At 36.3% G+C, this 27913-nt stretch overlaps 1 protein-coding gene across 2 annotated transcripts in view; it reads left to right on the forward strand.

Moving 5' to 3' along the window:
- Window positions 1-27913, forward strand: part of aclyb (ATP citrate lyase b) — a 50588-nt gene that overhangs the window by 12475 nt on the left and 10200 nt on the right. Inside the window, exons 5-19 of one of the 2 annotated variants that reach the window (XM_079596417.1) lie at window positions 3247-3437; window positions 4295-4374; window positions 8959-9089; window positions 9193-9311; window positions 11547-11683; window positions 12957-13018; window positions 13112-13229; window positions 14403-14557; window positions 16558-16651; window positions 18021-18077; window positions 19986-20127; window positions 20282-20450; window positions 25181-25285; window positions 25762-25958; window positions 27683-27764. In XM_079596417.1, the coding sequence (XP_079452543.1) occupies window positions 3247-3437; window positions 4295-4374; window positions 8959-9089; window positions 9193-9311; window positions 11547-11683; window positions 12957-13018; window positions 13112-13229; window positions 14403-14557; window positions 16558-16651; window positions 18021-18077; window positions 19986-20127; window positions 20282-20450; window positions 25181-25285; window positions 25762-25958; window positions 27683-27764 (1839 nt within the window). The remainder of the gene's footprint in view (window positions 1-3246; window positions 3438-4294; window positions 4375-8958; window positions 9090-9192; window positions 9312-11546; window positions 11684-12956; window positions 13019-13111; window positions 13230-14402; window positions 14558-16557; window positions 16652-18020; window positions 18078-19985; window positions 20128-20281; window positions 20451-25180; window positions 25286-25761; window positions 25959-27682; window positions 27765-27913) is intronic. The other variant, XM_079596418.1, reaches the window with a different exon arrangement.

Consider the following 27913-nt stretch of genomic DNA (forward strand, 5'->3'; position numbering starts at 1 on the left):
AGGCTACTTAATATGAACAAATGTAAACGCACCTTGTCCTGATTGGCTAATGATCCGATCTGCTTGATCGGATCATGGTGATCGCATCATGGTGATTGCTTGTTAATGCCAAGTGTAAACACAGCCAAGTAGGCAGGAACAGAGGAGCACATGGCCAACACAAACAAAGACAAAGCCATATGTTCAAGCACAACACAAACATAGAGACATGAAAAAAAGACAACACAGAAGAAGCTGCCAGGGAAATGCAAGTAACCGTGATTTTCATGTTTTTTCATTTTTTTTTCAGAAGCCTATGCCCTTCTTGTTTTACACTTAATGTAAGTTTATTGAATGTTTAATAAGTTAATAATGATAACAAAGGAAGAGTGTAATTTTTTAAAACTTAATTAACACTTAATTAAGTGTGCCAATGTGATTTTTACAGAGGCTCCGTAGATTTGCACTAAACAAACCTAAATAGAGAGCGAGTGAGAGTTTGATATTGACTGAGCCTTTATTTATAAAGCGCCTTATACAGTACAGATTGTTTCAAAGCAGCATTAGGGCCCTATTTTAACGATGTAAGTGCATGGTCTAAAGCGCAGGGCGCAAGTGCACGTAGGGCGTGTCTGAATCCGCTTTTGCTAGTTTAACGATGGGGAAAATGGTTGGCGCGCATGGTTTAAATGGGTTGTCGCTATTCTTTTAATGAGTTGAGGTTAATGAGGTGTGTTTTGGGCGTAAAGTAAAATAAACCAACCAGTCTCATCTCTAATTCCCTTTAAAAGCCAGGTGCGCTCACACCATGGCGGATTTCTATTTACATGATGAAATTTGCAAGCTAAAAGACTGATCTGCTCATGCCATGCGCGAGGTAAAGCGCGCAAGCAGACCATCTACTGGACAAGCCGGATTCCACCATATCTTTTTATTTTTTTTTATTTTTTTTTTATTCAAGTTTACAATGACATTTAACATCAAACAGAGATTGGGGAATTCCACCATATCTTTATGTACACAATATTAATCTTTTACATTGTAATCCTTTTATTTTGAATATTTGACTAGTTTGTGTGCTACTGCAAAATAAACCATGTGTGTGTAATAAGCAGAGTGTACGCGCATTGTGGTCCCGCCTATAGGCGCACATTACTAATGCGCTCTTTAAAAAATTGCCATTGACTTTAGACCAGGTTTCAGTTGGTCAGTGGTGCAGTCTATTGAAATACTTGCCTCAAAATAACACAATGCGCCTGAACACACCTCGTTTTCAGACCATTACGCCCATGATCACACAGATGGACGCAAATGCATTTGCTATGTAAACAATGTGGCGCAGGATGTGAAAATGATATCTGCGTTGGGCTGAAACTAGCAAAACACACTTGCATCACACTTGCTGCTGCATTGCGCCGGTGTATGATAGGGCACTCACAGTGATAAACAGGAAAATAATGCATTTTGGATGTTGTTTAGCTGTCAGTTCAGTGTTGATTCAGTTCCTTTGTAAAGATCATCAATTATTAAATTAGTTTGTAAGGGTCGTTTTCCTACAATGCTTCAGGCTGCAGGACTGCCGAATGACTAAAGAAACGTTATCAGCAAGATGGTAGAAAACTGTACATTTCTTGTCTATTACCACCCACTGCTACTTATACGAACGATGGAAATAATAAAGATACAATAGCTAAATATGTGGGAGAGTGTTGCTATAGTGTGACGGTATTGTATTGCAAAAGGTAGCACTTCAAAGTCAATACCAAATCAAAACTAGTTGGCACATTATTTGTAATTGAAAGGGTTTAATGACAATATGGTTATGGTTACACTTAAAATAGTTAAAACATAGATGTGTGAGATGATGATAACTTTTACCATTAATTGTACCCAGAATATATGTAACATTTTACCTGAGGGATATGAGAGAGAGAAAGAGGTTGAGAAAGTGTAGAGAGAAAGAGACCAAGAAAAGAGGAGGTCCCTGTTTCCCCAGTCTGTTTAGTTTCAATTTCATTGGTTACTGATTATGATTATGTCCTCGTTTGTTGCGTATTAGTTTCACATATTGTTACATAATTTCACATATGTCTATTATATAGCATATATGCCCTATATTTTTTTTTAAAAGACAACAACATGTGCCTAAAAAAGGAACTTCACTGTGATAAACATGAAGATAATAATTCAGTGAACAGAATTAAATTCTGCAGCTCTAAAAAGACGTTAGTAAATCATTATTCAGATGAAATCAGTTTTTTTTAAATATAATTTCAGTTCAATAAGTGTGTGAAGTTAATCAATTATTGAATGAGTTAAATTGATCTATAAAGCAGCTCCGGAGAAAACAGTGATGTCATCATCCAGCTCAGCTCAGTTCTTATCCAATAGTGTCAGTGCACTCAAGTCGACAATATTGCCAAATATTAAGTGTCCCAACTAAGCAAGCCAAAAAGCGATTGTGGCAAGGAACCCAAACTCCATCGGTTGCCAAATGGAGTAAAAAAAACCTTGGGAGAAACCAGGCTCAGTCGGGAAGCCAGTCCTGCTGCACTCCACTGGTCCACTGTAGCTCTGGAGCTAATCTCTGCAGGACAGTGGAGTTGCCCACCTCTGGTTAAGATGCTTGTTTTATCAGAAACGTTGGGAATATTTATTTGCTCCCATTATAATTAATGGTTGATATACTTAATTGGTTGTCAACTGCAAGCGTGCAGCTTCATTTATTATAAATACTTTTAGAGCCTGTGAAAATAAATATTCTGAATTAACTAGCAAACAAGACTCTACATTATCAAACTAACAATTACTTGGCAAAAACTATCCCTCACCAGGGATAAAATTGTATGCTATATATCCTACAGTTGTCAGTATTGCACATTCAAATGTCTCTCTTCACTGCTGCAGTGTGAGAGTACATTTGTTGTTTAATTTTTGGAATTTTAAATTTTGGAATCTTTAAATGTTGGGCCATCTATGAGCATCAAGACACACCAACATTTTAATGATGACATTTGAGGACAGTCATGTTACTGCTACAAGTCACTGTAATTTAACTTTTACACCAAGTCCTATGTGAAAGTTTTGTTTCTGCTTTTCAAAATAATGTATTTCTCAGTAAATGTTAATGAATGGCATTTAATATTTTGTTGATCATCATTTATGTATCTTCCTTTAGAAAAAGTATTAACAAAATCATACATTTCATCCCGGGTTTGATTTGATGTTTCTTAATTTATTTGAGAGTTTAATTGTTTTCTTTCACAGGAAGAGGAGTTTTATGTGTGTATATATGCAAGCCGGGAAGGAAGTCAAGTGCTGTTCCATCATGAGGGTGGGGTGGATGTTGGAGACGTGGACACAAGAGCCCAAAGACTATCAGTGAGAATAGATGATAAGCTCACGGAGGAAATGGTTACCCAGCAGTTACTTATACATGTTACAGATGAGAAGAAAGAGTAAGTATGCTGATCAGTTTGAAATGTTCATGTATCAGTTTCTAAATATTCATGAGGGATGAATGGCTTTTATTTCACATTTGTTCGTTTTAAGGTCATCAATGCTAGTGTACTTCTAAACTTCAAACAATTTCCAAAGCGAAGGCTGGAAAACCAAACAAATATAGTGAACGTACAATATCTAACAAGTTCATCTAACATCTAACATCAGTTTAGAATTCGATGAGCAATCTAGTCATATATAGTGATCAGTGCTGTAGATATTAAAGGGCTTAAAACATACATTCAATGAATATCAATGAGTCTCTGTGCTCTGTTTTTAATGATCCTATTATTATTCCTTTATTGCTCCTATTATTATATCACTGATAATTAGATCAATAATGAATCGCACTGTATTCTGGGACTAACATGGCATGCTTTTCTAAAAGTACATTCAAAATAACGAGAGCATAAATGTAATACTAGCATCTGCAAAGACAATGAAGATTGTTTTGTTGTAATGTTTCGTGTGCATGGTAATTAAGAGACTGACCTTTAGAGGAGAAGACTGGTAATAATAGGATTCACATTAATCAGTAGTATTGTATGCTAACAAATTAGATTTTTTTGCATAAATAAATACAGAAAAAGAGAAAGAATTAACAAGGGTTTTGAGAATCTATCAAAACAACCTAGTTTAGGAAATATATATATATAAATATATACACCTACATACATACATATATTGCCCATTCTTATTCAATAGAAAATGTTAAAACAGAAAAAAAATGCTCATCTTTAACATAAATGATTTTGATGCAGAAGTTTAAAATGTATTTATTTTTTTGTTTTGTTTTGTTTGTTTGTTTTTGCAGAGTTCTAGCAAGCTTCATAATGGGTCTCTTCAATTTGTATGAGGATCTTTACTTCACATATCTGGAGATCAATCCACTTGGTGTGTGCTTTCTTTTTGTCTCAGTTTCCTGTTTATTTGAGTTAATGATGTTTAAGGCAAGCATGACTGCTAATGTTTACTCATACTTAAAGTTCTAATTAATATGTGATGTGGGATTTTGAGTCTACTCACTGACCATGTGATGCATATTACACAATTACTTGTCACTATTTTTGTTTTTTGGCATGATCGGTTTTCATAGTAACCCATCTCTTAATGGCGACAAATATGGTCGGTCACTTTGAGTCAGTCATCCCCTTCCTGATGTTTCTTGTCCACACTAAAGGCCCCGATATACTTCAAGTGAAATCGAAGAACGAACTTGATGTGCATAATTTCACATAAAACGGCTTGCCAAAGCAAACTTTCCGGAAAAGTTCGTTCCGGTTGTTAAACACCCTTGTACTAGCACTGGTCCGTGGCGATTACGTAATAAGTAGGTGTGCGCGTAGGCTCCGCCTTCTTTCACATCGAAATATTTTCTGGTTAATTAGGTATGTTGAGTCTGTGGAGGTCAGACATACGGAGGTAAAGACATGCTGGGGAGCAGCTTTATAGTAGAAGTAGTAGAGCACGATACACTGAAACGGTTTTTCATGTTTAATAGGCAAAGCTGATTGATTTTAAGCAATCTATTAAATAAAGTGCTAAACGTGATGTTACTAGAGTGCTGAATTGCAGAGCCCATGCAAACATATCCACGTTGTTATGATCAGATGCTTTTCTTAAGCTTTAAAAAAAAAAAAAAATGCTTGCTGTTTTCTTAATTTTGTTGTGTTTATTTTGTTATTGAGAGGAAAGCGTGCAGCACATATTTACATATTCATCTAAACTTTGCTCTCAGCAGAGTGGGTGGCGTCACGTATTTCGAACTTCGTTTTACCCCTTAATAAAGAAAAAAAAGGACTTTGCTGTGAGTATATTGGGGCCTTAAGCTGTCGTGCACCAGACTTCATACCTTTGGTCAAATGTGAGAGTACTTGGCACAATTTGTGCTATGGACAAAAATCCGTTTTGACTTTGGGCAGTAACACCATCCTGAACGCCCTAGCACAAGGGCTGCAGAGTTTAGCTCCAGGCCTCCTGCCCTAATCAAACACATTTAAACAAACTCAGAGATCTTCAGGTGTGTTTGATTAGGGTGCCCTTCAATCACATGAATCAAGTGAAGTCATATTTACCAGTGAGAAACTAGAATTCTAAATGATACAAAAGTTGCTGAGTTGTGCGTTGGAAGGGGTGTGTTGATTGTAACGATGGCAGTCTATGTAGTATTATAGACCATAGATGTCCAAACCAGGGCCTGCGAGCCAAAGTTGGAGACGAATGAGAAGAAAAGTATAGGCTAGTATAGGCATTAAAGTAGACTTGAAAATGTAACTTTTTCCCCATTGTGGTTAAATCACGGAAACAACACCAGTAATTTTGCCAAGAGTGTTTTTTATTATTTTATGTCAGACAAATGAGAGAAACCGACGAGATGGTGTCTTCATGCCAGCTTCTCTGCTGCTCTGGACACAAAAGCCCTATTCGGATGGGACTAGTTAACATGGAGAGGTGGGGTAAAGTAATAATTACCAGAAGGTTGTGTTTGCTTTGCACACGTGATATCAGGAAGCAATGTAATATGCACATGACGACAGGAGGGTGACGGCGATGTGCAAATCGAGTTACCCCTCCCACTTCTGCTAGTTTTACTGAGATATCTTATACCGTGCGAATTGGCCATTAATATTACAGACGTCCTGTGGTAAAATTACATTACTCCATCTAAGTTAATTCCGTCTGAATAGGGCTAAAGGCTAGGTTTTATAGACTGCTTATAGAAATGAGTTGCATTACCAGAAAAACATGTTTACATTTAACATATACCTTGTGGCACAATCATTCTCTAACGCAACCCTTATGGGGTGTTTAACAAAACAAAACCTTCAATGCAAACAAAAATTACAATGAGAAGTATGTTTGAAAGAGGGCCACTTACAATTATAGTGGTGAAAAAAAGTATCTATCCGTTAATGAAAGTGCATTATTAAATTAAAAAAATTTTTTTTGTGAATTATTATTATTATTATTATTATTATTACAGAGGTACATGTGCGCTGCCAAAACAAATGCGGAGCATGTGAGATTGAGGAAACAAATGCACATATTAAAGGGGTGGTATAATGCCCTTTTCACAAGATGTAAAATAAGTCTCTGATGTCCCCAGAGTGTGTGTGTGAAGATTTAGCTCAATATACCCCACATATTTTTGTATACAGCATGTAAAAGTTGTCACTTTTTGAGGGTGAGCAAAAATTCACAGTTTTTGTGTCTGCCCCCTTAAATGCAAATGAGCTGCAGCTCCCGGCACAGGGGGCGGAGCTACAACAGCTTGTGTCCTGAAAAAATTCAAAAATGTTTTTGTTTATGTTTAAATGTATGAAGCTGATGTGTAGTTAACTATCTTCTAGTCATTGATTAGCATATTCTGTCATAATAATCTATAAATCGTGTTCTGGGGGGTGGGGTTTATGTAAATTTTAGGGTTAGTGATGTCACTAACCCGGGAGGAAGCTTGTGTAGTCCCTACCAGCCGTTTGTCGTAGTTCTTAAAAAGCGATTTCTTTAAAAGCAAATATCTCCCTTTGCTTTGAACTTTGAGTGTTGTAACTTTGCAGATGTAGTTTATGCTCAAACAGCAACATTACACACTAACTACAGTTAGAAAAGTCAAATCATAATCAACCACCCCTTTAAATTAAGAAAAACCCTGCTGCCAAGTTTGAATTTCTGCATTATTATCCATAAATGTGTGCGTCAGTTTTAAGCAAAGTTCACTTTTGTTTTCATCCCCATGCAGTTATATATTATGCGATATATTAAACATATGCTGCGATATTTGGAGAATATACACTGTGCTGTAACTTGCCTTTTGTTTATTATGGGTTATGCAAGCGATAATGTGCAATCAGCAACAAAATAAACCCTGACAGGGTGCAACAAGTGAAGTTATTAAACATAATTTCGAGAGGAGAACGCCCATCTAATCTTCTAATTATTACCAAGGTATAAAAACCAGCCTCTTTACCACTTCTCGTTATTAGTTCTTTCGGCATTTGGCCCGCCCAAACCCACATCATGACTAACTTCCAGGAAATGTAACTGTTTCCTTCCAATGACGAACTCTCCAATTTGCCAGAAACACCTCCTCCTATTTCCCTGAACAGGTTGGATTCTCCTTTTTCAACATTTCACCTGTTGATCGCCCAGGTTGCCGATCTTACGGCTCCACAAGCCAGCTTAATACACCTGGCTCCTGTTGAGAAATGGTCTGTCAACGCACTCTGGCAAGCGCTATCCAATGCTGGTATCAATTTCTCGCGGAGACATTCAAATTCACAACTTCACAATCTGTTTGTGCATTCTCACTAAAAACATTTTGATTTTATTATGAGTTTACATAAATAAAAGTACACATTTAACAGTTATGAATGATGTATAAAACTTGCCTGTATGACAAAAATAGACAGTTATTTTTATTTTTTTTACACTGATGAGAAAAAAAGCAAGGTGATTGCACCGGCGCGACCGCCGACCCCATGGGGTTTTAAATACATCCTCACCCACTCTGGTGTATCCTAGCTCACTTGTACTCATCTCATTCCTTCCTCAGCTACCACCGCAGCCCAAAAAGGTCTGCCTGACTATCAAATAAAATTACTGGGTCGGTGGTCGTCAGACACCTTTCAATCTTACATTCGTTCCGACCTCAGCCTCATCAAACAAGCCCATCTAACTCTCGCTTATCTTTAAGATAGTTACAATCCACTCAAGACAGCTGCCCCACGAAACTCAATTCAACCAATACCCGCCTAACTTGATGCTGCCGCTGCAGTGCCTTGCTTCATTCGATGTTGCTGCTGCAGTGCCCGCTTGATTTGAGACTGCCACTGCAGTCAATGAATGAAACAAGATACAGTGTTGCCATGGGCACCAGTGAATATGTCTGACTACTAAATGCTGTGATTGATCAATCAGAATCCCGTATTATAGAAACTAAGCCATGTAACAAACGGCATTTCGTTTTTGATTTAATTATCATGCTTAATTTAAAGATCCCTAATTAATAATATACTTTATTTGTTTTAATCGGTAAATGTTCTGTCACATGAAATACGAACTACTTGGCATATTTGCCAATTATAAATCATAATTCATTTGTGGATTCATTTAAACAATTTAGTCTCTTAAATGTTCAAGATTCTTATTTTTTATTTCATTTTTCTTTTTATAAAAGTCAGTTGGTGTTTAAAAGTTACTACAATATCATTAAAAACAGCAAAAATTTGCCCAAGTGGGCCATGGCCTTTGGTTGAGAACCACTGCTATTTTGTTCCATCCTTTTATTACAATAAATTAATTTGTTCATACCATCCAGTGTTTTTGTTGTGTTAGTCTTTACCTTCCTTAAAATGACTAAATCTTATAAACTGGTACTGAATAAAAAAAAAACTAAGAGAAGCGGGTACTAAAATACATGAACAGGATGGTAATGACAGAATGCCAATCATATGTCATTTTCTGTGTCCATATATGCAGTGGTCACTAAGGACGGAGTGTACGTACTGGATATGGCAGCTAAAATTGATGCTGCTGCCGACTACATCTGCAAGGCCAAGTGGGGTGATGTGGAGTTTCCTCCTCCGTTTGGCAGAGAAGCTTATCCTGAGGTAAAAGTCCCGTGTCTCGTCCCAAAGGTCTTGCCATTGCACACAACTGTCAGAGAGCGCATGTTCTGTGGCTCATATTTTCTGTGTGTTTTTCTGTGTACAGGAAGCGTACATAGCAGATCTCGATGCTAAGAGTGGCGCCAGTCTGAAACTCACCCTGCTGAACCCCAGAGGACGCATTTGGACCATGGTGGCTGGTGGCGGTGCATCAGTGGTTTACAGGTGGTGCTCCCAAAATCCTGTGCCCGGTTGCATAAAGCACCTTTAAGTGTCTAATTTAAACCCTTAAGGGTGAACCCTTAACCCTTAAGTCTAATTTCCCCTTAAAGGGGATAGTTCACACAAAAATTTAAATTATATCATTGTTTACTCACCCTCAAGTTGTTCCAAACCTGTTTGAAAGTCTTTCTTCTGCTGAACACAAAATAAGATATTTTGAAAAATGTGTGTTACTAAACAGTTGATTGACCCCATTGACTTCTATAGTTAAAAACAATACTATGAAAGTCAGTGGGGTCCCAGCAACTGTTTGGTTACCTTCTTTGTGTTCCGCAGAAGAAATAAATTCTTACAGGTTTGGATACAATTGAGGGTGAGTAAATGATGACAGAATTTTCATTTCAGTAAAGTTTACCGAGTGGAACAGGTAGTCCGAGCTGGTGTGATGTGGGGTGGAGGCGGGGACTAATATGCATATTCATGGATCCGCGTATACTAAATAAAGCAAGGGTGTAGAGTTATATTTAAGCTGTCTTAAGACATGCAGAAATTATTTTCACAGGAAAAAAACGTTTAAATATGTAATTTTGATGAGCAAAGATGAGTTTTAAGGGATAAAATGATTGACTACAGGGGGACTTTAATATGTCATCCTGTAAGAATGTTGGGTAATGCTTTAGATTACAGCCCGGAAAGTACTGCATAACTAAAGCGATTTTACAGTGTAACTTTCGGGATTTATAGTGTACCTATATAAAGTACTTGCATGTAAGTATAAGGGAACAATATGTAAAGTTTGGGGAATTAATGGGGTAACAACCAGGAGAATAAAACAATTATTTATATTGTAAGTATTTTAGAACTAAGGGGTACTTATCTACTATTATGATACAACAATCTTACATTTGGGAGCAATTTAGCTAGAGCATACACTGCATACCTTTTTGTAATGATGGTGTACCAATACAAACTGTAAAGGCTTTTTAAAAATTACAGGGTACATATCTATGTATTTATACCTTAATCTTTTTAACAAAAGTGCACTGAAAACTAAAACTATTGCAACTTTTGCTTAAATATTGGGGAAAGATACTCTTGTTTCAAGTAGTGGTGCTTGTTACCCTCTTGTTTCATGTAGTTACAGGGTAAGTGGTGCTTGTTACCCTCTTGTTTCATGTAGTTACAGGGTAAGTACAATAAAAATACATACACAATCTAATATCACTCGGAAACCTTTATTTGGAAAAATAAAGTGTATCGGTATGTATTTTTATTGTAATTACCCTGTAACTACATGTAACAAGAGTGTATTTCCCAATATTTGAAAATAGTTTTAGCTTTACTTGTTTACTTAGTTTAATAGTTTACTTCTGCACTTTTGCTATAAAAAAAGTATAAATACATAGATATGTACCCTGTAGTTTTTACATCATTACAAAAAGGTACACAGTGTATGTTCTCACTAAATTGCTCCCAAATGTAAGATTGTTGTATCATAATAGTAGATAAGTACCCCTTAGTTCTATAATAATAATAATTTTTAAATTCTCTTGGTTGTTACTCCTTTGTTTCCCAAACTTTACATATTGTGCCCTTATACTTACATGTAAGTTCTTTATAGGTACACTATAATTACCGAAAGTTACGCTGTAAAATTGTCTTAATTACACAGTACTTTCCGAAGTTGTAATCTAAAGCGTCACCGAATTTTGTTAAAGCACAGTACATATTGTGTGAAAAATTATTGTTATTTACAGTCATTTCATTCCTTGTAAACATGATTGTGTGTTCAACTGATGTAGATACAAATGACTTCTTCAGGTTCCCGCTATTAAATAAGTTCATGTTCCTTTCCTCCTGGTTCAGTACAACATTTTTAAAAGAGGTCTGCATGTTCTTTGTGTGTTTTATAATATTTGAATATAAATATACATATTAAAACTGGGCTGCATTATGTAATCAGTGTGGGTAATGCTTCACAATAAAGTTTCATTTTTTCAAGGTTTCGTTCAATAACATACTTCTTTAGTATGTAATAATCTTTGTTTAATGTTCATTTCAATATTTAATAATGCATTTTCTCAATCAAATATTGAATCTGTTAACATTACTGAATGCACAGTGAACATGAACTATTTTAATAAACTAACATTGCTTATTGTTAGTTCCTGTTCTAATGCAGTAATGTTAACAAATCAGACCTTAAGACCTTCTAAATTGTTACCCTTGTTTGTTTAGTGACACCATCTGTGATCTGGGTGGAGTAGATGAGCTGGCCAACTATGGGGAATACTCTGGAGCTCCCAGTGAGCAGCAGACGTACGACTACGCCAAGACTATCCTCTCTCTAATGACCCACGAGAAACACCCAGATGGTGAGCTTGTGTGTGTGACAGAATAGGATGCTTTTTAGGACACTAATTACTAGCATGAAAAAATATAGAATAATAATAGAAAAAATAATAATAGGAAATTGTTTTATTTGTGATAATGCAATGAAACATGCCAAATAGTGTGTACATATTTTTTGGCTAGGCTGTCATACAAAGAAATTATGAACGCATGCCAAATCAAGAGAGAATCAACAAAATATTAATAATTCTATGCATTGTTTTGCCACATAATTGTGTCAGATAAATCCCTTAAACAAGATTAGTGTTTTGTTCTTCCCTAATATTTAAAATATAAAAAAATATATACAATATTTTCCATATATTTGTACTTTTTAATCAAACTTGTCAAGTTAAACAAAATTAAACTACACAAACAAACGTCCCTTTTGCCAACTAATGTGCATTGTACTTTATAAGTGTGATTTCGGTCCAATGTTGTTTCAGTGTGTGTGGATCTCATTCAAAATAGAAACCTAACAATCAATAAAACACAAAATAGTGTGGCTTGTTACTGTCGCAGCTGTTTAAGACAAAAATCTGATTCAGTTTGGCACTTTATGTTGTGTCTAAGTGGTTTACATGTCCTTAACTACTATGTACTTACATCAGCGAAAAATAATCAGAATAATGAAAATTGCATGTAAACTGGACTGAAGAGTTCTGCTTGTGTCATGTAAACATCTTACTGCAATTTAGATCTTACTCTGATTATTAGAAATAATCGCATTATTGGTCCACATTTAAACGTAGCCATTGAATAATTATTTTCCTGTTAATCACAACTGTAAAGCTGCTTTGAAACAATCTGTATTGTATATAGCGCTATAAAAAATAAAGGTGACTTGACTTGATCAATAATCTATATACAGTGCCCTCCACAAATAAAAGCCACCTTTGGTAAATTTGAGCAAAACAGCCCATGGGAAAATATTTTTGTTTTTTATACTCTTGGTCTTTCATTCAAAATAAGCACAAAAATCTAACCTTTAAAAATAAAATTAAAAAAAGCCTCACAGCATTAAAGATCCACCACCATACTTCGTTTCCCAGAATCCTCTGATTAACCCCAAAAACTTCAAAATGGAGCCAAACATCCAGTAGCATTTGGCAAAACAGAAACCTTAAACAGAACATCTGGGAAGTTTTCCGTTGATGCCCATTCTGTCGGACTAATGTTGTTATTGAATTCAGGAATATGAATTTGATGAAATTTAGAAATTCAGATTCAAAATTCAACCCCAATCTTACCTTATAGGAAAGGTGTTGATCATTGGTGGCAGTATTGCTAACTTCACTAATGTAGCAGCTACGTTTAAGGTATGATGACTTCTCTGTCTTGGTATTCATCATTATTAGAATGTCATATTGCTCTTTTTATCATGTTTCATCACATTTCATGACATTCATCAGGGCATTGTGAGGGCTATCAAAGACTACCAGGGGCCTTTAAAAGAACATGAGGTTACCATCTTTGTCCGACGTGGGGGTCCAAACTACCAGGAAGGGCTGAGAGTGATGGAGGAAGTAGGTAAGTGTTTTTGTTTTTTGTTTTTGGAAGAGCAGCTTATCAAGGGTGCTGTTTACACCTGGTATTAACATTAACATTGCCTGAAACCAATCTGGATGGTACTAAAGGCAGGTTTAAATGGGGTCCAAAATGAGATTTGTCTGGTGCAAACACATTTAGAGGTAGTAGGAAATTATCTATCAAATCTAAGAAATATTTTTTCTGCGAAAACTAATCTAACCCCAACCAGAGTGGCGCTGACCACATTACTTAATTCATTGCTGGTCCTCAGAAGTTCAGGTGTTTTTTCCCTGCACATAAGATAAGGAAAGAGCTGTTCGAAGCAGAAACTTTAACTTTACAATACCACAGTCATCTTGAGGAGCACGTCCATTTTTTATCGCTAGCAAACACATCCTCCCTGCGATGTCGAATTTGTCGCATGGCCTATTGAGCTCTGACTGCGCCATTTGTGAGACGCGCCAAATTAAATGGAAAAGTGGACTTCCTTTTCAAGTAAAATTACATCTTATCAACTACCGAAATCTTTTCTCATTTCAGTAATGCGTATGAATGAATTTCAATGCGGTTGATCAATGTTTTTCATTACACTAGTGTTTTTAAGACTATTTTTTTCAGTAATTAATGCGTATGAAATGAATTAATTTAACTAAGGTAGATCAATGTTTTTAATTTCACTGGTGTTTGTAGGAGGATTTTTTCAGTTATGCATATGACTGATTTTCACTAAGGTTGATCAATGTTTTTCATTTCACTAGTGTTTGTAAGAGGATTTTTTCAGTTATGCATATGACTGATTTTCACTAACGTTGATCAATGTTTTTTGTTTCACTAGTGTTAATAAGAGGCTTTTCAATCATTATGGCCTATACAACCGTTCATATACACACTCAAAGCACACGCACTGAAAGCTGTCTCTCTAAGACAGCATCAATCCTGAATTCAGTTCACTTTCATGGATTCTTGTGCTTAGGGTTAGAATACACTTTTAATGGTCAAATACACTTTAAATCCTCATTTGGTCAAACGCCATTTCACAATTCTGTATAGAATCGCAGTTCAAATTGGAACTTGACAAAATGTCCATGTGTTCACTTGTGTAAATAGAGGTCATTACACACCATGCATGAGTAATCTCCTATTTTTCTTCTGGTTCCCTTTTCTTTGCCATAGGAAAGACTACTGGAATTCCCATCCACGTTTTCGGCACAGAGACTCACATGACTGCTATTGTTGGCATGGCGTTGGGTCATCGGCCAATTCCCAATCAGCCTCCAGCGGCTGCGCACACTGCCAATTTCCTGTTGAACACCAGTCCTAATGCAGCTGTAAGTGGGTTTTTGTAGTTTATCCCGATGGCTGATATAAGGGATGCACACACATACAGCGTGGTTTTTTTTCCAGCATCGAAGCAAATAATTTACAGTTGGCAGTTTGTGGTGACATGAGCGAAAGCAGCCGTAGGTGAACTTATAAATGAGCAGCAACACAATGCAGGGACTACAAAAGGAGTGAAGACGTTGGAGCACGTCAGAAAACGCTCCGTGATATATACACTGATAAGTGTTCATTTCATTCATGTATGTGTGAACATACTAATACAATAATAATGTATCAGTGGATTAGAATACAGTTCAGATTCATACATATTACAACTATTATATGAATAACAACATTGCATTATGGGCAGGGCTTGAAAACAGAAAAAAAATCAGTCGCTTCACTCAATATTTTATTTTAACGTTTCTGTTCTTGCGTTCCTTCTGTAACATTACCTTTCCAAAAACGGTTGATTAGAAAAAAATCTAGTTAATAACATTTTTTTTTTACTGTTTTTGTTTTGTTTTGTTTGTTTATTTGGCAATACTTTATACAAGAGCTTGAACATAATTTTATACAAAGAACTTTGACTAAACCTCGTAACTCTGTGGATCCGCAAACTGTCTGCAAAACCTCATGAAGTAGCTTCACTCGCCTCCATTTTAGAATCAACTGCCGCTCACATTCTGGAGCCAGTCTTTGCTTGTTTGCAGTCCAAGGGTAAATAAAGAACTGTTTGTTTGAATAAGTACAACTTTCTCTTTGCTAAAAAAAACACGATGTTTGTAAAGGCTAATGTTTTATGTATTTGAGGAGTGGAGAAGAGAGTCTTAGTCTGGTATTTGCTGTCTAGTCATAGCCAGTTAAGCCTATGCACTTCATCTTTTGTAACACAAGATTTTGGCCAAATGTATTAAACGACAGGAAAAGCTGAGAGCCCACATAGCTATGATAAACTTTGTAACCTCTAAGTTGATGAAATGCAATGCACTTACTGCCTCAGACGAATCTCCAACATTCGCCGGTGAAAAACCTTGTTACTCCATTTGATCTCGATTTTGGTCAAATGTTAATAATATAATGACACATGCCAAGTGTCATGGCCTTTGACTTTTATTTTGATATTCTGTTCCATTCCCATTGCTACTTACTTATGATGACTTGACAACTGAGTGCGGACATTTTACTCAAGTTGGATGCAATTTTTATGCAGTCACATTTGCATAGAATTCATGGTTGGTTGACTGCTAAAAAGAAAATATTAAACAGAACGATAAAATAACGTTATTAACCGGTTGAAGGTCATTACAAACAATCGTTTCTGTTCATAGCGATTAAACTTGATTTAGTTTTCGTTCATTTTCCTGTTAAAATTATGTTTGTTTACAGTTTTTGTTTTTCGTTCCTTGAACCCTGATTATGGTTATAAATTCTAGATGGCAGTGGCCCATAATGTCAGGGAACGGAGAGAGAACCCAAACGCAAAGGTGCAGATCAGTAAAGTTTATTATGTCAAAAAGGAACTAAGGCAGACTGCCGATCACAGTGAAAAGGTGATGCAGATCTGGGACGTAACAGGTATCAATAAAGACAGTCTTCAGAAACAGTCAGACGTCTGAGCTCGTAGCGGGTAGGCAGTGGCGAGCGAAACAGCCCCAGTCCTCACACTCAGCACCACAGACAGCGTCCAGAAGGTCACTCACGTGCAGCAAGGAACTGGACAGAAAACAGATGAGACCAACACGACAAAACAGATTCGATCCGACCAGACAAGACAGGGCAAACAGAACAGACGAGAGATGTGAACATAAGCGAGTAGCATAACAATAATCTGGCAAAAGAGCCAAAGACAAAGAGGAATTAAATAGCATGAAAAGACAAACACAAAGAGGAACAGGTGAGGACTCAGAGTTCGTGCGATAGCAAACAGGTGCAAAGGAATGGAGAAAGAGAGAGTCAAACCTAACTCATGACACATAAAGGTTCTTTCTTTTGTTCTTTCTTTCAGACACCAGCAAGAACCAGAAATCCTTCATTCTCTGAACACAAATTGAGCAATAATGTCACAGATGTCATGACACCCACAGCAGGCGCTCCACCAGGTATTTGGAGCTCCGTTGATGTTTAAAACAATCGGTCACAGCAACTTTTAAAGACAACTTTAGTAGAACCTTAACAAGCTAATTTGCATTGATTCAGAATTTTGCATTCATTCTTTTAACTGTAGCTCAAAATAAAGATGCGCTAAGTAACTTTTTTGTTTTTGTTTAACTGAACTCTATACTGATGCCAACCAGTGTGCATGCAGCTTCACACAAAATGTAAGATTTGCCAGCATCTTGTAATTTGGTACATCTCTAACTAAGTTTAAAATGTTTAAGAAAACATTAGCTATATCATCTTCCAGGTCGTCTTCCAGGTTCTCCAAGGTACAGTGCATGTCATAGTGCAAAAAAACAAACAAACACTTGAGCTGGCCACCAAACCAGTTATCCCTGTGGTAACTTTTCTGAATTCAAGATCAAGCCGGAAATTACCCTTTAGAGGTTTGTTTTCTCTGAGCTCAACTAGGTTTCTTTTACATTTTTACACTTGCCTAAGACATAGGCCTGAGCATTTGAATTTATATTTCATTTCAAATATTTATTTATTTAATGTAATTTTTTTGTTTATTAATATATAATATAATAAAAGTTCAGTTATTTTCTTAAATGATCAATGTTTTTTTCAAAGTTACACTGTAAAAAAAAAAAAATCTATAAAATTTACAGGAACTCACTGGCAATTTTGGTTGCCAGCAAGACTGTAAATATACAAGAGTACCGTAAATCATTAACTGCAAAAAAAAAAAAAAAAAAAAAAAGAAAACTGTGTAGTGCTGTGTACATATACTGTAAATATAGCCTTTTTTTCTTTTTTACATTTGTTTACTATAAATATGGGACTGAAATGAAATGTTTTAATTAATGGCAAAATACAATAGCAGTGTAATTAACAAAAACTAAATTTTATTATGTACAATATCTTATTTTACTATAAAAGATACAGCAATTATTTATCATGCTCCCACAATTCATAGCATAAACTTAATACAGTAATGCTGTAAATTAGAAAAAAACAGTAATTGTCTATTTACTGTAAAATTCACAGCAATTGTTTACAGTGTACTGTGATTAGTTTAAAAAGTCTAATGTAGTGCTTTAGATTTACATTTAGTTATGTAGATGCTAAAAATGAATACACACTGTTTATGAGTGCTGTGTGAAACTGATAATAACATTATTTATACTGTGAAAAGTTACTTACTGCACCTTTAATTATTTTCCATTTTCTTTGTACATTCTCTTCTTGTTTTTTCCCCCACTGTTTTTGTCCTGTTAGTAATTGGTTTATTTTTATTTCACTTCCATTCCATCTCTTTTCTCTCCTTATGCTGTCATGTTTTCTTTCTCTCTTCATCATAATAATTAGTTTCCACTCTTTGCCATTCGTGGTCTGTGATGGTCATGTGTAATGCAGCGGTTAAAGGTAAGAGCTCAGGGCTGGTCGAATGTTTAGAGTGTTTCTTATTAGTTAATTATATAAAAGGTAGTTCTGGTCCTCTGATTAGATTGTTCAAGATTGCTGATGTTCAGAATGTGAGAACAGGGACATTTTGCTCTTGACTGTGTTTGTTAAACCAACATCTGTGAGCAAAGTTGTGTGATTGCTTGGAGCAAAGTGATGATTATTGACTACTTAAAACTAACTGTCTGATGCGTAAATTAGGTGGTTTTCACACTGGGCACATTTGCTGCTGTCCAAATCTGTTTGCGATTTTTTTTTTTCCTGGCGCCCATTGCAGTGTTGGGCCTGGTTTCAAACTCCCTCGATTGTCACATTGTTCATTATCTGTACATTACCTGCACTTGTGGTGAACAGGTCTCTGCTTTAATACCGTCATCCTGGTTATTTAATTATTTCCTGGTCTGCATGGCAGCTTTCACCGTATCAATTGTTCATGCAAACCATGCTCTTGTTCGAACAAAGTTGCCAGTGTGAATCTTTGAAAGACATCTAACTCTACATGTGTGTTCTACAGTTTTAGAACACCTCAATTTGTACAGTTTTATTGAAATGTATGCGTAAAACTCAGGTCGTTCTTCTATGACTAACTTTCTTCTGTCAAACACAAGACATTCTGAGGAAAGTTGGGGTCTAAACAACATTGGACTCCAATGACTTTCATTGTATGAATTTTTTTTTTTAATATCAGCTCAAATACCACAGGCTATATATTTGAATTTACTACTGCTTGCATACCACGATACTATCGTAGCACCAATATAACACAGAGCAAATCAATGGCAAAACACTACTAGACCATATACCAATCTTGTCTCTCTTGTTAAAATGGCTATCTGTAATTTGATTGGCTGTCTTAAAGCAATTTCAGTGCAGGTCTATAGGGGAAAAAACTAATTGCTGAATTTGTCAAAGCTGTAAAAAAAGAATTAAAGATTTGACGACGTTAAAGTTTTATTAATAAAACGGGGCATTTTTTTTGACCAGTCAGGCTTATACAGGCCTTATAAAGACCTGACTGGTCACAACTTTCCACTATTTTATTAAACTTTCTGGAGCACATCCTAGGCCATAGTAGTAGTAGTAGTAGTAGTGGTGGTAGTAGGTACTTTTTGCCAATTGGTTTATGAATACTGTGAATTTGAATATACTTATCTTTTTACATACTGTTTTTCATCTACTCTGTAACAGTGAAGTATACAGTACATGTTCTTCTGCAGCTTTTTATGACAAAGCATTTACATTAAAACACACATAGTGGACTAATTTGGTACACAGATGGGCTTAAATGGTACACATGTACCCTAATGTCCCTCTCCAGAATTCACTAATTTAAGAAAAAGTCATTCAATTTTGTCAGTTTATGAGAAAATTAAATATAACATGAGTGTTTAGTTGAGAGATTATTACTTTATTTAATACTTAATTGGAAGGCTATCAATATATCTATAAAAAATGGTAAACTTGCTTTAATACGGTCACTTCACCTAAAATATTTAACAAATATATTAAAATATATTGAAAGCCTATTTAAACATCAAATCCCAAATTAATATGTAACATTTGTATCTTTATTTCCTCAACTATGTATTTGTTCTTTTGTTTGCTCCCTTATGCATGATGTGTCTAATTCTCATTTTCCGTGTCCTTTTTTCATGTTTCTTGGAGTCTTTTCACGCCCTTATTGATGTCAATTGTTTTTTATTTGTTTTCCATTTTCATCTAGACACTTGTAAACAATGTTGCACCTCATTGTGCTCGGCAGAACTTAATGGTCATTTATTTATTTACATAGTTTTGATTTGTGGAATTAAGCATATAAATGACATGGAGTTGAATCTAAGTGTAATGTTTGTCTCTCTATCCCTTTAGCTAAACCCACGACTCTCTTCAGCAGGCAGACCAAGGCAATTGTGTGGGGCATGCAGACGCGGGCAGTTCAGGGAATGTTGGACTTTGATTACGTGTGTTCACGTGACGAACCCTCTGTTGTCGCAATGGTCTACCCCTTCACGTAAATACATTTAAAAAAAATCTTGCGCTGAGTGTTTTCGATCAAACTGTCCAATGTAATATAACTTGTATCATGTCTAATACTTGGTTTTTTCAGCTCATCATGGCACTGAGGATTGTCAAATGGGATTTAAGGGCATGTTTGTATGTTTCAGTGGTGACCACAAGCAGAAGTTTTACTGGGGTCATAAGGAGATCTTACTGCCGGTCTACAAGAATATGGCCGATGCTATGAAGAAACATCCAGACGTTGATGTGCTCATAAATTTTGCCTCCCTTCGTTCGGCTTTCGACAGCACCATGGAAACGTTGCAGTATCCTCAGGTAAAATCCCATAATTACAGCCCTGGGTTTCCGTTAGCTGCTAAATACAGCTAATACATTTTTTTCATTACGGTCACTTCAATGCTTTGTGAGTAGCTAATGCTATGAGAACGCATCGCAGCAGTGATCATCTCGGAAGCCTGTTCAGAATCACATCAATGTATTGCCAGATTGCTCCCTGATGCACATATAAACCAAGCCCAACGTTGTTCAGAGTTTCTGAATTTATTTCCTTTCAATTTGTGAGTTTGAATTATGAGTTGGCCACATCCAACAGGAAGTTTCGATTTGTTAAGCATTAGTTCATGCATTAGGTTTTGGGGATATTATATTAACTAAAAAGGACTAACTAAGGACTTTTAAAGCATTATTTAAAGCATTCTTGGTTGATGTTCCCATGTCTGTGTTCTTATAAGTTAACAATACATTAATAACCAACATGGAATTTATTGTGAGCATTTGAAAATTACCATTAGTTAAGATTAATGAATGTAAATATATATATATTTTTTTTTATTTGTCTTGTTCTCTGTCCGTATGGCATGAATCTCCAAACTTAAAGGCCTTTCAAATGTTTTTCAAAACTTTCAAACAAGGCTTTGTCTAGTTAATGTTAAATGATTGCTTTTCTACATAAAAATATTAACTATATGAATTTCAATTTATTTGAATCCCACTTCCTTATATTTAAATCTAAATAACTATTCTCTGTTTTGTTTGCGACCTGTGGCCTTTACAGGTGATACTTTTGGGTTAAAAAGAGGGGCAGCAGCATTCACCCTCTGTTATTCATGAGGAAGTTGAATCTAGCCCACTTGGAGGAGTCTATAGCCGCTTTTCCACTGGCTGGCCAACTTCTGTTTGTGTTTGAAGCGAGATGTGTTTGTGTTTGAAGTTAGCTCGCCCCTCCCTCCCGTTTTGTGCATCATGAAAAAAACGATCATGCACGCACATTTCTTAAAGATATTTTCACACAGTTCACATCCAAAAAAGTCAGCACTAGCAGCTACTCACCTGTCCAGAAGAAACAGTGCAACCTCGGCGTCCGATTTAAAAAATGTAAGTTCTCTTCACCTTGTAAAGGCCTTCCCGATAACTATTTGTGTCTTGGAATAAACACAATGGTATTCCCTCGCCCTAATCCTCCTCCTCTTCTTGGGGATTGACTCACTCAGCCATGTTCAATTTCTCTTGTTCATTGATAGACGCTGGCTTCTTCTTCAGCTCCGACTTTACAGCCATGCACGAGCGCAAAACCTCACAACACCCAGCCCCTGTCGGTGATTGGTTGGAACACTATTTATTTTGGTGGTTGGTGAAATCAATTGTTTTTGTGTGCAAATCTCAGAGCCTAGGCTGCCTACAGAGACGCGTTTTTTTGACGGCCTGGTTATGGGGCAGGCAGCGCTAGCGGATAATTAGGAAAGATTAGATGAATGTGATAATTTATGTTTGGGCCTAAAATTGCTGATACAACCTTTAACACGCCTCCATAGAATGAAGTCACGTCACACAACCCCACTGTTTCACCAGCTGACTGAAAACTAACAGAAGCGAATGCTTTTTACTTAAAGACTTAATGTCCCCCTGTAGTCAATAATTGTATCCCTTAAAACTCATCTTTGATCACCAAAATTGAATGTAACTCTACACCTTTGCCTCATTTAGTATACGCGGTTCTATAAATAAGCAAATTAGCCCCGCCTCCACTCACTCACACCAGCTCAAAGATCCACTTGTTGATGTGATTGGTTATGGTTACAAGGTAGTTTGTGATGTTAAAAACACCAGCGATTTCAAACCGTGTTTTTGAGACTGTGTTTGTCTTATGTTTTGTCTTACAGCATATTAAAAACACCACATAGACATATAAACAACATTAAAAACTAAACAGCATGTAGTTTCAGGACTCGCGTGTTGTGCTGATATCTGTCTCTCATTAGCAATCGCGACCTGCTTCGTACCACAGTCATGTAAAAAAAAACATGAATGTATTCACTCATCCATAAACATTATTAGATCCATCGACATGACGACAAGTTCCATAATTCTGCTTATGCGTCATCAACCTACGCCTTGGTTATTGTAAGAGGTTAGCGACCCCTAGCGGCGAAAAAAAAACAACTTAAGTTCAAAGGCTTACAACTTAGCAACAAAATATCATGTTTACGTCACATTTTTTGAGGATTTGTATTAATTTTCTACGAAATCATGCAATGATTGCGATCTGAGGAGGTTTGAGCGATCTCTCCGTCTCTATATTGTTATCCTTTCAGCCAGAGCAAGAGAGGGAACTCATGAGGAGAAAGCAGGAGTTATTAGTTATGCGAGTTAACCGGAGTGCATGTTATGACATGCGGATATATTAGTGTGGTATCAACAAAGGCACAGGGAAGAGACAGATAAAACATGAAACCAAACAAATACACAATTATAATCATAAATGTTTTGTCTATGTTCTTCAAGCGGTCTCTGGTATTTTCAATAAACGTATGTGTATTTATTATCGCAATGGTTAGCATAAGTAGCCTTCAGCATCGCATATAGATATATTGCTGCCTCATACTGTGATCAGAATCCCCATCGGATCGCAAGGAAGTTATTTAAAACACTCGTTGGTGTCTGAAAGTGAGTTTTGAGCTGAAAATAGTTTAAAATGTCTTAAATTTTGAGGTTAGCTGGTAGCCTGATGTAATAACATGGAAAATGAGCAGTAGTGTTGACTGTCTCCTGACTCCGCCTCTGTTCATAACCACTTTTGGCCCGCTTTGGACCAAGGTATTCAGCCGGCCAAAAATCCATGGACGTTGACCCAGAGGAAGCCCAGATGCGGCCTGATCAAGCCCCGGAACTGACAGTGGATACACTCACTTTTTGCCCGACAGGGGCTTCACATGTGGGGCTTAATGGCAGAGGCAGCAGGCATTACCCATTTGGGTAACTTGTCATTCTATAGAAGGGGGCATCCCTCTGTGTTGAGAGATGCCTTTACAAAAGAAGTCAGTCCAAGGTCTTTAAGACAGCCAGGTAGACCTTATGGAACATAAATTGCCTTGAGCTTTTGGTAGTACACTTGAGAAGCTTTTAAGGCAGACATGCAGATTTTTCATTTTCCTCATGAGGACGGACTTCCGTGGTGATGTACATAAATTGGCAAGTGGGGTGCACACACTGGCTGGTGCCCTCTTGTCCTTGACTTGTTCCTGTTTAAGACCTATTGCTTGTACTAGAGGCACTCACGGTCCCTCCATTCCAAAGGTTGCAGTCAGCATGTTTGTGAGACTGTGCTGCTATTGCCTCTGGCCTCTGAAAAGCACATTGGTGATTTACAGGTCTTGTCGGTTTAGTCTCCGTGCTTGGAGTGTGTGGACTTTCTAATTTAGTGTGAGTTATGCCATTAACCTTGTTTGGGTCGCAGGTTGCATCTTTTTGGCCTTCTCCCTTTGGTTTAAACTAGGATGAGAGGCTACATTACTTTTGCCTGGTTAAAAAATTACCATATTTTCTATAAGAAAGTCATACTTGTCCTAAATATATATTGCACTGGGTTAAAAATGCATTGTTGAGAGAGAGAAAAAAACACAAGTTGCATCGGGGTATACATCAAGTAAATCTCTTAATAGACATTAGTCAGGTTATACACCATATTGAATTTAATGCCGATGAAAGTTTTTGAGAGATGAGAGTTTTTGTCTTCTGAAATTAGTTTATTTTTAATTTTGTGAGCTGAACAATCAGATTGTTAAACAACCTTACAATTCATTGAATGCACTGTATTCTATCCCTCACAGCCTCATTTTCATTCCTGTCAAAATATGTAATATTGCGCTTCACTGACTAAGGTCTATAGAACAAACAGCCCTGTACTGTACAGCAGACCATTTAAATTGAGCTGTGCAATTCTTTAGTTTGATTTAATGACATTTCGTTTGATAAATAAATAGGCTGCGATGTCAATGTTGTGTGTACTTTGCATGCTTGACATTAAATTTAATTTAATAATGCACATTGGAATATAATTCACATTTAACTGTGTGTGTGTGTTCACTACTCACTACTCCTAATGTGTGCGCACTGACTTGGATTGGACATGGTAAATGCAGAGGACAAATTCTGAGAATGGGTTACCATACTTGACCTTCACGTGTCACTTTCATTAATAAGAGATTAGGATGCTATGCTACTCTTCTTACTGCCAAGTGACGGAAAATCGATACAAAATGACACTTTACTGCAGTTACATGTTCATTAAGGCGCATGCCTTAGGGCGGCTCTGCGCTATCCTGTGTCTGGAGAACACTGGTGTGCACTGCAATGGTTTGCCCTCAAGGCAACTTACACTGTCTGAAATTACTACCTATATATATTTAACATATTTGGATACTTTAAAAAGAAGTTACTTTTAAACGTAACATTCCCCAAACCCAACATTAATAAATACTGTAGATCTGAAACTGTCAACCTTATTTTCTGAATGTAATTAAATGCTAGCATACATTAGAATTAAGCTCAATATAATTTATTAACACTTGAAGATATTTAAGATATTCTTTGTTTGATAGAATGTTTGAAATCTTACATGAGTTTACTGTGAGATTTTAAACATTCAAATGATTTTTCTAAATGGAAAAATTACCTTTTAACATTGAAAATCATAAGAGGACATTGTGTAAAAAGCGCAATTGTTGTTGTGAATGTTTGCACTGATTTGAGTGATCTTGTGTTATTAGATACACACTATAGCTATAATAGCTGAAGGCATTCCTGAAGCTCTGACCCGCAAACTCATCAAATCAGCCGATGAAAAGGGCGTCACTATCATTGGACCTGCAACTGTGAGTATTTCAAACTGTTTGAGTATTTGTATAGCTATATATGTTTAATATACATGTGTGAATATTAACATTATGATAAATCTCAGAAAGCCTGTTGAAAAACATGTCTGTGTCATATTTCATCCCAAAATCAAATGAGTGCTACTAATTTGCCTAAAGAAAATAATGTCTTTCATTGTGTTTTACTCCCGAACGTTCTGATTTGGCTTTGGATATGACAAAGTCTATTTAGCTAAACACCCAACTAGTTGATCAGACAATAATCATATTAGTTGATTTATAAAAACTGGTAACATTGCACATATTTACCTGTATTGTAGTAACAGATCAGAATGAGAATAACAAACAAACTCAAAAGTCCATACAAACATCCATGGGAGTGTATTAATGTCTTTCGTGGTCCTAAAATTGTCATTCCTTTTCTTTCTGCAAAATATTAGTTTTTTCATGAGATTCTCTCAACCTGTGTGTTTTAGGTTGGTGGTATAAAGCCAGGCTGCTTTAAGATCGGGAACACTGGCGGAATGCTTGACAATATCCTGGCATCAAAGCTGTACAGGCCGGGAAGCGTGGCGTATGTGTCCCGCTCAGGAGGAATGTCCAATGAACTCAACAACATCATCTCACACACTACAGACGGGGTTTATGAGGGAGTTGCTATTGGAGGAGACAGGTGACAAACAGAGCATGTGAATCGACCTTATCATAATTAAACGACTGACAGCCCAAATATCCAATCAGATCGCTGCTTGAGAAGCATTGTTGCTATCCGCCATTTTACTGAACTGTCGGACACATACAAAACTCTTTGTCTAACAAATGCCTTTAACTATGGTCAAAAGGTGTTGTTATGAAATCCAGCCGTAATATCGAAATAGCAAGGATCAGACTCGTCAATCATTATGACACTGACACTCTTTATTTTAAACCTTAATTTTAGACTTTCTGTATTTATGTTTATTTTACTTATCCACCTTATTCCTACGCCCCATGACGCTTTGTGCAAATTATGGGTGTAACTTCCGTTAAGCTGTAAACAATCAGTGAAAGACGTCACTGATGAACGCAATATGAACGCAATACGTAACTATGAACGCAATACGTAAAAAATTGTCACAATTAGATGACATTAATCTACTCACCCTTCAACTAGCGAACATTAAAAGGAAATTTAAGTGTAAAAGTATCAACAAGGTACTTTCAACAGACCAAATAACCCCAAAAGCACGAGTCTTTGGTTAAATATCTTTGTAGTAATATATATCTATATTATGTAACTTATGTTGCCTTAATCAAAAATGTTCATTAACTTGCATGATACTATTTAAAAGTGATTTCTGTCATTTTGACAGATTATAAATTGCATTTATCTGTGAAAACAAACGTGGTAAGAGTTGTAAGGATTTGAGGAGAATAACGAGAGATTCTTCGTGCATTCCAGTGAATAATTAATGGAATATATCGTAAATTAAATTCGGGGGAACAGACCACAAATGTGCAGTATATGTTGTCCTTTTTCACACTTTTACAGCGGATTGCAATGGGAAAAAAGAAAATAATCACGAGGAAAAGAAAGCAGCGACTGAAAAGAGCTCTTTCCATAGATATTCTTGTTATAACATGTCACGTTAAAATACCAAGTATAACATTCTCATGATGCCTGAAAATAAATCATGAAGGAAAATTGATAGTTTATCCAGTCAAACTGACGGATCAGCTTTATTTGTTGAGCAACCTTATGATTTGAAATGATTCGTTTCAGCCTTTTCGAATGGAATGGAAGTTCCCCAAACTGGAAGTGCCACCCATAATTCAAAACGCAGTAAGGCCGTCAGGAATAAGGTGGAGACATGGATTATTTGTTTTTATTTGAAAAACAGAAGTATGCTGAATGGAATCCTGTGTGAATCTCTGTGCTCAGTTATAAATAACATGACATAACATGACATGCAACCGAAGTACATTAGTTGAAGAAAAATACAAATACAAAAAAATCCCAGCATTATTTACTAATTTTTGCATCATTAGTGCACCATTACACATTTTCCCTGTGTGTTAATGTCAATATTTATGACTGTTCTTGACACTTGGGTGAATTTCCCCCTGTACTTATATTGTTTTCTCGTCTTCTACCATTATATTTAGTGTTTCAGCATAACATCCTGATACAAAAGCTTGTGTTTTCTGATTTTTTTAACTGTAAAAAAGTAATTAATTCCAAAATCATCAGGTACATCAGCAAACAAGCTGACTCGCGTCGTTATTTAGTTTGACAGACATACAGTAGATAGGGATAAGCTCAATTAAAGCAGAATTCAGAAAGTACTAATTATTACTCGATTGAGCTAATAAACAGATCTGCAACTAAGATGACTGCTGTGTCGCTCTTATACTCAGATTCCCAGGCTCTACATTCATGGACCATGTACTCAGATATCAGGACACTCCAGGCGTCAAGATGATCACCGTTCTGGGAGAGGTGAGATCATGGGAAATATATATATTCTTATGAAAAAAAAAAGGCATTTTCACATCAAATTTATTTTTACACGGATTTGTATTCATTAAATGCTAAAACTCAGTGGTATTGGATGGACAGATAAGTGTGCAACATGTGGACCTAGTTCT

This window comes from Phoxinus phoxinus (assembly GCF_949152265.1).
Source record: "Phoxinus phoxinus genome assembly, chromosome: 21".
NCBI classification, from domain to species: domain Eukaryota; kingdom Metazoa; phylum Chordata; class Actinopteri; order Cypriniformes; family Leuciscidae; genus Phoxinus; species Phoxinus phoxinus.